The 11691-nt window shown below is 39.0% G+C and overlaps 1 protein-coding gene across 1 annotated transcript; it reads left to right on the top strand.

Annotated features, from left to right (window-relative positions):
• The first annotated feature begins 1278 nt into the window (after positions 1 to 1278).
• LOC136702694 (uncharacterized) lies at positions 1279 to 10289 on the top strand. Its single transcript, XM_066677845.1, has 12 exons — positions 1279 to 1342; positions 1422 to 2046; positions 2825 to 2939; positions 4653 to 4747; positions 6102 to 6450; positions 6738 to 6942; positions 7239 to 7363; positions 7812 to 7955; positions 8291 to 8416; positions 8511 to 8663; positions 9139 to 9260; positions 10157 to 10289. The coding sequence occupies exons 1-12, from the start codon at positions 1279 to 1281 to the stop codon at positions 10287 to 10289; spliced, it is 2256 nt and encodes a 751-aa protein (XP_066533942.1).
• Positions 10290 to 11691: the final 1402 nt, after the last annotated feature.

The following is an 11691-nucleotide window of genomic DNA, read 5'->3' as shown; positions in this document are numbered from 1 at the left end:
GAATTGGATAAACTGTTTCAGACAATGAATGAATGAATTTCAAGAATCATATAAGGGACATTTATACCTATACATGTACCTGCTTATCCATTAAATGACAGTACTGTTGATTTTTTGGTCTTTGTCATTTTATTATTTACATATTTCTCTCTGTTTTTTTTTCTCCTTCTCTGTTTATATTTCATTTTCTCTCAAGTGGCATCTGCTGATTGCTAGGCTGCAATTGTAAATAAGGTCTTAATCACATGCCTGGTTAATTAAAAGTTTAAATTAGAAACATAAATAAAAACAACAAAATCAGAAAAATGGAGCATAAGAGATAAAAAGAGGAGTGCAATGAAAAAAGAAAAATTTTGTTTGCAATATGTTATTATTTTTATATATACTAAAGACCCCAGGTTTTCTCCAAACATGAATGCTGTTAATTGGATTTTATGCGACTTTTACTCAACTCTTATCCCGTATTGGCTGTATTTTTTGATAACATATTCCAGCCTCTCTGTATGCTATGTTTTCTTTTCAGTTAATAATGAAATGTCTGAAATGCTGCCTGTTTTGTAGAAGATACCAAATCCTCCATAGCTGCAGGTGATTCCAGTAGCACAGTGAAGTTGGAACAAATACACATGGTGGAGCCTTTGAATGAAACAGAAGAATGTTCACCAAAACATAAAAAGAAAATCACAACTAAAATTTTAAAACAATTGAAACCCAAACATACTAATGATACAACCACTGAGACTTTGACAGGTATGGCCTTCAAAACTAACTGCTTTAGTAAAGTAGTAATGACAGTCAAACACAGCTGTAGGGTTTTGTGCCTTGATAAGCAAATGTATGAAACCTTGTGGGTTTTTGTTTTTAAGATGTTAACAAATCCTCAAGAGATGTTGGTGATTCCAGTTGCACAGTAATGGATGAAAAAATTGTGGATCCTTTGAATGATTCTGAAGAACCTTCTGCAAAACAGAAGCAGAAAATAATTCCTGAATCATTAAGGCGAATATTAAAACAAGTCAAACCCAAACTTTCTAATGCTACCACTCCTGCCACTTTGCCAAGTAAGGTCTTTCTTTCTAGTGAAGAATTTTTGACTGCCAAGAGTGTATAGATAAGTGTATAGAAAAGTAGAAGTGTATAGAAAATGACAGTTTTTTCATGAGTTTGGAATATTTCTCAGCTAATTCTAAGAATTCTGGAGCTGTTGGGGGCTCTGTTTGCAAGCCAGTGATTGGAAACTCTTCCAAGTCCTTCAGCGGCTCTAAAATTAATTCCACCATGGTCAAGCCCAACAAAATAAAGGGTACAAATGCTTCCAGATATGCTGGGGCTTCAGGCACAGGTAAATTCTACAGTTATTTCCACAGTCAAGGTAGAGTCACAATTTCTGGATCATGACTTTTAATGCTTTATTCTTTCAGAAGTGGATTTCAACAAGAATCTAGAACTGAATCGACTGGCAGAAGCAAGTCAGCAGCTTATAGCACGGGAAGGAAGCCTTTTCAACTCAAAATCAGCAGATAATCAGGATATTTGTACAGTGGAAGAGGAAAAGAGGCTGCAGAAAGACTATGAGACCCTGATGTTGCGCATATGTATGGCTGTCCACAACTCCTTCAACAAAATTTGTCAGGGGACACTGGAAAGTGCAGTGACAGCTATCCTTCAGGAGGAGGAACAAGATCTCTTCTGGAAGGAGAGGGCTGCAAAGGAGCATCCAAGCTGGAGGCCTGTGAGATACCGACAGATACATGATAGTCTGCTCCAGAATCTAGTAAATAATCGACTGCAGCAAGATGATAATGAGGAAAATGAGACAGAAAACCTGAAGAAAAAGCTCAGCCAAATGATCTTGGTCATCCAGAATGACATGTTTCAGGTGGTCAGAGATGTGCAAGCATGTTATCCACAAGAGTTGGACATAAGCAACATATATGCTGAGCTGTACCATCAAGCTTTCTACACAAAACTCAGGCAACTGCCTCGATTCAACATCCCCATAGAGGACTGCATCTTCATCCTGAAACAAGTTAGCAATTATTCAAAGTAAGTGAACCAAGAGCAATGAATTTTTGACATCTGGTCCAGACTGCCCCAGACTCACTTTTTGCTTACAGGGATGTATCTGTATTCTTGATAGAATCCTTATATCATCAATGATTTTATAAATGGAAAAATATAGGCCATAATCTAATTATCAATTGGCAGACACTTTTATTCAAAACATTGTACAGTCTGGTTATGTTAGAAAGGTATAGCAAGGTAATGCAGCACGAAGAGTCAGCACAGCACAGTGAAGAGCGGCAGGTAGAGGTTTAGCAACAGTGATATACAAAAACATTGCAGTTTAGTTAGATTTTATTGTAATTTCAACTATAGTGTACAGTACACAGTGGAACAAAATATTTCTCCAGGACCACTGTGCACTGCAAGACCTGTAAATAAATAAATAATAAATAATAAAAACTAGGGAAGGGAGCTAATGCAGTTGGACCAGTCACAGTTCACAGTGGGAATAATGTAATAAATTGAGGTATATTACAATAATATTGTTGGAGGGAATGGAAATATAAACAATACACTAATTAGCAGGCTGCTTAGCTAATCTGCATTACTAATCAACGTTAATAAGAATAGCTAAAAACTTGAGTTGAACTGTTGAAAAACCTCAAAAATCATACAACATAATGCTGACTTGATTTTTTGAGCTCTTCAACTGTTTTTATACACTGACATGTTAAACTTTGAGCAGCAATTTAGCTATTTGTAAGAAATGTATTTGTATGTTTTTTGTTTATGTTTAATATTTTTAAATCTTTTTTAGCAGTGTACTGCACCAAGAAGAACTGGAGTTATATATAGATAATGATACACTCGAACCTTTATTACCTGAGGAAGATCTTAAGTTGTTGGAGAAGCAGTATCTGTCACACAGAGAGGTATTTGTTTAGGCAATATATCTGTTCAAAATATTATGCAGTGTTCCGAGACAATTTTTTTATGTAAATGGTATCGTAAGATAATGTTTATATTAATGCAGTGGTTTCCTGTATTCTTTATAGGATGAAGTTAAGACATGGTTGAACAATGTTCTTATATTAGAAGAAGAAAGTTGCCGGATGTATACAAAAACAGAACAAACAGAAGGATACTTTTGCAGTTTTGCCCAGGATGTTATATATGTATGATCAAAAGGAACTTTTTCTTTGCAAACATATTTTCACTATCGTACAAAATTTTGAAACCACTTGTAAGATGAGCAATAACTTAATTCTGCACAAAATAATTTATTATAAAATTATTCACTAAAAACCTAAGAAATATTTTGATGTTTTTATTATGTCTGGCCCAGAATATTCGACGATTTGTATATTCGTTTGTTTTTTTTTTCCTTTTTTTGGATATATGTGGCTGTTGATAAAGGCAACCCTCCACTCCAACTGTATTCAGCCTTGTCAACATAAAAGTCTTGAACGAAGCCTAAAACTCTACCTAAACAGCAATCTATTACAACAAAGCATGGCAAAGCTACAGTTCATTTTGTCAGCTTTCAACCTAAAATTAGAACATCTCTATAAAGTGTCCTTAGTGGCACTGTATATGCAAAAGTTTGCAAATGAATCAGCAAGTGGAGCCATTCTGGGAGCAGCAGTACAGCCTTAATTTTAAAGCAGGCGCTGAACGCTGACTTTCTGAACAATAGGACTATTCATATATTTGCTCATTGGGTAGGTATTTGGTTTATAATTTTGAGATTTGGATATTCTGATTTTTTTTTAAATCAGATCGGATTTATATATTGGGTGGAGCTATCGATTATGGCAATGCTCCACCCAACCAACATTTTCCACTGGTCCAATCTGATACCTGGTCCTTGGAACCGGGTAAGTGTTCTGTACCAGCTCTCATCGGGTTCCAACCGTGCCAAGTAGGTACTAAATAGCGACGTGTAAACCCTGCAGATTGCTGATTGGCCAGAGAGACTATCAGCATGAAATACAGAGGTCATTCAGCCATGTTCATCCCAAAAAACAAAAACAACACACAAATACACGATGAGTAAACAATGCCTAACTTTACCGCCACCATTGTTGTGGTTTCAAAGCCAGCGATTCCTGTTAGAGACAGTGTTTTGCAACGTCACTGGCTTCATTTTGCAGGGGAGCCCTGCCTGTGGAAAAGCGACAAGCTTTAAGCGTGCCAAGCCAAACCGTGTCGAGTCGAGTCATGTAGAGTTGGACCCATGCAGTGGAAAAGCGACAACATACAGCTATTGTTAAAATCCACAAAAATGGAGATACATGTTTTAATTGGACAGCGATGATGTTTACTTTATGTTTAGATTTATTTTATTGTCTTCTTTTATTTAAACTTTTACTTATTTAAATATCTGATGCATGTGACAACCACTAGCATAAAGCATTAGCACAGAACAAGCGTTAGCATCTGTTGATATATTTCTTTTGTTTTGTTCAATTTGTTTTGAAAATCTTTCAAACCTTTCTTTTAATGGGGACTTCAAGGTTAATATAGTTTTTTGCATTCCATTTTTAATTGTTTTTACCTAATATATTCTTGAATTAGCATGCTGCATCATGTTTTGTCTGGCCCAAGATTCTGAATGGTTTTAATATATACCACTTTTTTCCCAGTTTGTTGATGGAGCCATGAAAGAGGCCATGACTCTCTTGAGTAACAGGGATGAACCACAAAGGATTTTGTATCTATTGCCCAACTTCCTGGAAAGGTAGTTTATTGTACTGGCATATAATCAGTACATATAATGACATGAATAAGAGAAAAACATTCTGTAACAGTATATTGTAATCCCTTTAATGAAAATAAATAATTTTATATCATAATAGAGTTAAAATATATAGTCATATAAGAATATTATGATCACACTCACTGTCCATTATCTCAGCTCCACTACTGACCACTGTGCTGATCCACTTGTACACTGTCAGAAAAACTGTCATTGTTTGATGAAATTCATTTAGTAAGTCTGCCTTCAGTGAAAGTGCATTTAGAATAGTTGCATTGGTGTTTGTAATCCATAACTGGGATAAATTTTGCTTCTCGTAATTGTTTCTTATAATTTCTCTTTATCACCTTATTGAAATGTTGTCATATTGATACAACAGGTATTGTTGTGTGCAACAAAAGTTAATAAATTGATATGTCCTTTTGTCAGTTACAAGAAAACTATTGAAGAATTTATCCGCAGTGAGCAAAACATTTCTGAAATCTTGAAAGTCCACTTGTGTTGCATCAGAAAACTGAGGTGAGAGTAGAAAACAGACAGAACATACTTTATAAGAAATTCACCAGACCATAAATAATATGATGTATATATTGTCATATACTATTTTTTTCATCATCAATATATTTTTTTTTTTTACGTATGTTCTCCCTCCTACTGTTCATTTAAGTGGCTGGTGTGCTCTCATGTCCAAACCAGTCCTTCATTTTGCATCCTCCATTTTATTTCTTAATATTAAATCAACATATGTTGGTATTTAATTCTTACGACTAATATACTAATCCCTGCATTGCGGCTGACTCAAAAAGCAGAGAAATTTATCCATCCATCCATCCATCCATTAGCCACCGCTTATCCGAGTCCGGGTCGCGGTGGAAGCAGTCCAAGTAAAGAAACCCAGACCTCCCTCTCTTCCAGCTCCTCCGAGGGTATACCGAGGCGTTCCCAGGCCATTCAAGACATGTAGTCTCTCCAGCGTGTTCTTGGTCTGCCCCGGGGCCTACTCCCTGTTAGACATGCCCGGAACACCTCACCAGGAAGGCGTCCAGTAGGCATCCGGACCAGATGCCTGAACCACCTCAACTGGCTCCCCTCGACGTGGAGGAGCAGCGGCTCCACTCCGAGTCTCTCCCGGATGTCCAAACTTCTAACCCTGTCTCTAAGGGAGAGTCCAGACACCCTGCGGAGAAAACTCATTTCAGCCCCTTGTATCCGCGATCTTATTCTTTTGGTCACTACCCAAAGCTTGTGATCATAGGTGAGGGTTGGGACGTAGATTGAATGGTAAATCGAGAGCTTTGCTTTTCTGCTCAGCTCTCTCTTCACCACCACGGACCAGTACAGAGTCCGCATTACTGCTGACACTGCACCGATCTGGCTGTCAATCTCAAGCTCCATCTTTCCCCCTTTTTAAAAACGGGGACCACCACCCCAGTCTGCCAGTCCAGAGGCACTGCCCACGATGTCCACTCGATGTTGCAAAGACGTGTCAGCCAGGACAGCCCCACAACATCCAGAGCTTTGAGGAACCCGGGGCGAACCTCATCCACCCCCGGGGCCCTACCGCCAAGGAGTTTTCCTACCACCTTGGCCACCTCAGCCCCAGTGATAGACAAGCCCTCCCCAGGATCCCCAAACTCTACTTCCTCTGTGGAAGACGTGCTTGTGGGATTGAGAAGATCCTTGAAGTATTCCTTCCACTGCCTAATGATGTCCCCAGTCGAGGTCAACAACTCCCAACCCCCACCATATACAGTATTGGTGGAAAACTGCTTTCCCTGAGTCGCCAGAAGGTTTGCCAGAATCTTCTCGGAGCCGACCGAAAGTCGTTTTCCATGTCCTCACCGAACTCCTCCCACACCCAAGTTTTTGCCTCAGCGACAGCTGAAGCCGTGAGCCGCTTGGCTCTTCAGTACCTATCAGCTGCCTCCGGAGTCCCCGGAGCCAACCAGGCTCGATAGGACTCTTTCTTCAGCTTGACAGCCTCCCTCACCTGGGGTGTCCACCACCGAGTGCGGGGATTGCCACCCCGACAGGCACCGACAACCTTGCAGCCACAGCTCCATTCAGCCGCCTTAACAATGGAGGTCTGGCACATAGCCCATTCGGACTCAATGTCACTGCCCTCTCGTCCACTGGGGTAAACCCAAACGTAAAGGTGCTAAGCTGGGGGGCTATGAGTAAGCCCACTCCTGCCCTACGCCTCTCACCCTGGGCAACTCCAGAGTGAAAGAGCATCCAGCCCCTCTCAAGGAGATTGGTTCCAGAGCCCATACTGTGTGTTGAGGTGCGCCCAACTATATCTAGCCGGTACCTCTCAACCTCGCCCAGCTCAGGCTCTTTTCCCACCAGAGAGGTTACGTTCCATGTTCCAAGAGCCAGTTTCATTAACCAAGGATCAGAACATCAAGGCCCCTGCCCCCGGCTGCCACCCGATCCACAATGCACCAGACCTGGATTACTACCTCTCCCACAGGTGGTGGGCCCATGGGAGAGTGGACCCATACTGCTCCTTCGGGCTCAGCCCGGCCAGACCCCATGAGTGAAAGTCCGACCACCAGGCGCTCGCCAAGGAGCCCCTCCCCCATGCCTGGCTCCAGGGTGGGGCCCCGGTAACCCTGTGTCTCTGTTTTTACTCTCTTCATCTGGGTCTTTATGGATCACTCTTCATCTGGCCCATCACCTAGGACCAATTTGCCTTGGGAGACCGTACCAGGGGCTATTGCCCCTGACAACATAGCTCCTAGGCTCACGCAGGCACACAAACCCCTCTACCATGTTAAGGTGGTGATCCAGGGAGGGGAGGATATATTTAATCCCACCAAAAAAATGAATGCTAGATAAGAGATTGCAATTGATAAGGAAAATATTAATTCATAAGAGATCTGGCTATTTGTGTAATATTTCATTCTTAAAGGGAAGGAATTAATTACAGAATAATCTTGTAAATAAAAAGACAGGAATACTTGCTTTATGGATGAAAGGATGGATTTTTTAAAGATTTTTGCAACTGGTTATGAAAATATGATATTGATATGTAAGATTTCAGCACAATAACTATCTTCACAGAGAGTACATTGAGGAAAGAGACAGTCTTCCAGATGACATGAAAGCAGCCTGGCTGTGCACTGCAATTGACCTCAGAGACTCTTGTCACAAATACTTCCTCAGCCAGATACACAATGAACTCAAGGTACATCAAATAAAGCATAATGTATTACATTTTCGCTGATTTGAAGAGACTTGCTTTCTGGTAGAAATCTACAGGGGTAGTTATCCACAGCCTTACTGTTCAATGAATGTTGTTGAAGCCTGGGTTGTGTCCATTGTTTATCTGAAGGGGACAGTTTTGGAAGTCTTGCCACATTACTTCAGGTTCCAGATCAATAACTGTTGTTTCACTTATATTAATGTACTAATACTAATATTCTATAAAACTGTTCTTTTTCATTCAAATTGGACTATATTATAATCTAATATCCTCTGACATATCAGATTAAAATCTTTTATCATCCTGTGGTTCCTCAGGTGACTTATAGAAAATTGTGGACTCCAGTCTGGATTTTAGAACATCATGATATTATTGAAGAGATTGAAGATAAACTGGATAAAAAGATACATCCACTCAAGGACTTAAACTCTGATTGTCTACAGGTCAGTATAGACTGCGGAAATTTACAGAAATGCTACCCAGTGGATTCTACTAGATTTTTTTTAACCTTCTGTGCTTGTGTGTGTGTGTTTTCAGGAGCTGTTGAGTCAGTTGCATTTTGAGGTGATGCTTGAATATGTGAAGAGAATGCTGAAGAAGAAACTGAAACTAAAAAACGAAGAGCAGGAGACAGCTGCAAGATTTCTGTGTGATGACAGTGAAAGAATCAATGCACTGTTTATCCAAAATGTAAGCAAATAATTTGTTTATCGCTGAAAATCAAAATGAAAATAATTTTGAATGTTGTTATTAGAGCAGTGTTGGGGGATGAAGTTTGTAGTCCAGCACAGTTTGTTGATTCCTCTGCTGTTACAGCACAATTGAACTTGATAAATAATTACGGACTGAAATCGGACATATCACTGACCTGAGTAGAAAACATGATTTCCAAAGTTGCCCACTTTTGCCTTAAAACTTTGGCACATCATTCTAGCCTTGGATTCCAAGTTAGTATGTAACCTACAACATTCTTCTTCATATGCAGAGCAGCTGCTGTAGTAATACAGAAAAGTGAAGAAAAGATGTTCAGCTGTAACTGACATGGTATAAAATGCTAAGTAGTAACAGCCTTCTAATTGAACATATTAGGAGCTAATGTCCGGTTTTAGTATAAGGGGGTTTGTCATGCTTTCTCTCTTAAGAGATAATCACTAAATTCCAACAGGGATCAGAAAAGAGGTGGTTATGTGAAATCCTGCCCAAGGTTTCAGAAGTGCTTAAAGTTCAAGATCCTGAAACACTAGAGCTAGAGATATGTGCACTGATGAAAGAGCACCCTGATCTCAGGTGAGTTTTGGCATCAGAGTTTCTTAAAATGTTTTTAGCAAGGTTTTAGCACTTTTTACATCCTAAAATCACATGAAAATATCAATTTTTTATATATAAGATTAAATATCTAAATATTTCTCTTACACATAGTGTTAACAAAACTCTGTAGATTCAGAATACTACTATTTAGCACACAAAGGAACAGGGCAGAACACTAGACCCACCACCTGATTATTCCTCTAAAATTGGCAATGTTTAAAGAAAAACAAAAGGATACAGAATGCCAGACAGATTGGTCACTTGCTTTTTGTGGAAATATTTCAACAGATTTCAAACAAAGAAAACTCCAGTGGTTAAATCAAGCAAGGGCTTATATATTGTTGCTGTCCTATTAAAAACATGTATTTCCATTTTTGCGGGTTTTTAGTTTACTACATCATTTGAACAGAGCCGCTGTCCTTCACGTTGTGGTAGAATTCTCCAGAATGACTTGGAATAAATTGTTTTTACATTGATTCCATTGAAATTTAAGAAGGTTTTCCCCTTCTTCTGTAAAGTTGCTATTTTGGGAAATTTTTTACACTATTGATTATACATGTTTATTAAAAATCGGTAAGTAAAACATGAGGGCTACATGAAAAAAGCAATCAATACTACTTAAATCTGTACAGAATACATCTAAAGTCATATACCCCTTTTCCTAGATACAGGGAATCATTAAATATACAGATGTTGTATGTGTTATGATAAGTGTACTTTACCTTTTTTTTTTACTACAGTGAAAGCCAAATGCGTGCAATCCTGCAGCTGAAGACAAACATATCTTGTGCAGATAAACGCATGATTAAAGAGTGTTACCATCAGTCAAAAATCAATATACTTGACTCTGAGCCTACTCAACCTTTTTTCTGTAGAGTGCCCAAAAGCTGCTCTTTAAGCTTCAGTTCTTGTTTGTGTATACCGCCTTTACGGCCCTCCTTCCAGATGAAGGGAACCATTCCTTGTAAGAATGGCTGCTCAGTTGATCCATCCAGTCCAGGTAGTTAGAAATAAATAAATACATTTCTAAGAAGCCAAACTTATTTACTTCTGGTAACAACTGTGCTCATTTAATATGTGAAAATCATGTAGACATTTGAATCAAGTAAGCTCAGTCTTTTGTGCAAGTGTGGGTAGATAATAGTTCATGATATTCAGATGCTGGTGGAACAAGTTGGCTTTTAAGATGAAAATAATAAAATCAATGATTTTCACAGCTTTTGTTTGGGTAATCCCAGCACAAAAGTGCTGGAGGCCTCCACAGACATGACTGTACTGATAAGTGCGCATCGTTGCTCTCAGTTTGATTATATGGGAAACATAAAAATTAAATAAATTTGGAATTAGAAAAGGTGACTTGGTTAAGAATATTTTAACATGTCTGAAAATAAATTACGTGACTGGCTGATATCTTCTGTGCAAGTGAAAATGAATATTTGTGTGTACAGTTCAGTGCAAAAGTCAGAGACCACCTTTAATTTATTTAATTTCCAATTATTTTCATGGTGGCAGGGTTGCACAACAGGTAGTGTCACTATCACACATCTCCAGGGTCCTAGGTTTGTGGGTTCGAGCCCTGCTCCCAATGAATGTCTGTGAGGAATTTTTTGTGTTCGCCTTATGTCACAGGGCGAACACAACAAACACAGGAATGGCGCCTCCTCCTTGGTGTGCTCCTGCCCTCCGCGAAGTGATTCCGGGTAGGCTCAGGACACTGAGATATATATGACTTAATGAATGAATAAGGAAAGCCTGAGGAAAGCCTCCTTTATTTGGGTGGGGTCAGTAACAGTAAAATATAGTGTATTCAGCATCAATAAATAATGGTACAAATGTTAATAGAGATGTATACACACACCTTTACATTCAGTTTTTAAAATTTCCACTTCCAAACACATTCAGTGGTCTGGAGGGATCCCAAATGTACTCATTTCAAATTCTTCTTGTTAGCTTGCCTGGACTCTACCAATGCTATCAATCTGGGAGGGTGACAGGGTAACACACGCTTCCTCTGAAATGTGTGAAGCCAGTCACTGACCTTTTTCTAATTGCTTCTGACAAAACACCACAGGACAGCTCAAAACACTTGGAGGTGAATGCTAACTGCCCAGATCTGTAACTCACCCACAGTGACTTGCATGAGTAATAAAGGTGAACTCTGACTTTTACACAGTGTTATATGTCTGTGAAAACAATTAAGCTTTCAGACTAGAGCTTACATTTTGTCTTTTTCTGACAAATCTAATGCCATCTAATGTTACAATAAGTCACAGTGGCTAGTCAGTAGTGTTGATGTCATATATGCTGTTAATAATAAGTTAGTGTTCTCTATGTCTTTTCATTCAGTCATAAGACTAATGACTGACCATTTTTCACTGCTGGTTTGGTTTTTCTTCACTATGAGCAATGA

Source organism: Hoplias malabaricus, chromosome 7 (assembly GCF_029633855.1).
Source record: "Hoplias malabaricus isolate fHopMal1 chromosome 7, fHopMal1.hap1, whole genome shotgun sequence".
Lineage (NCBI taxonomy): Eukaryota > Metazoa > Chordata > Actinopteri > Characiformes > Erythrinidae > Hoplias > Hoplias malabaricus.
This window is presented reverse-complemented; position numbering and strand designations above follow the sequence as displayed.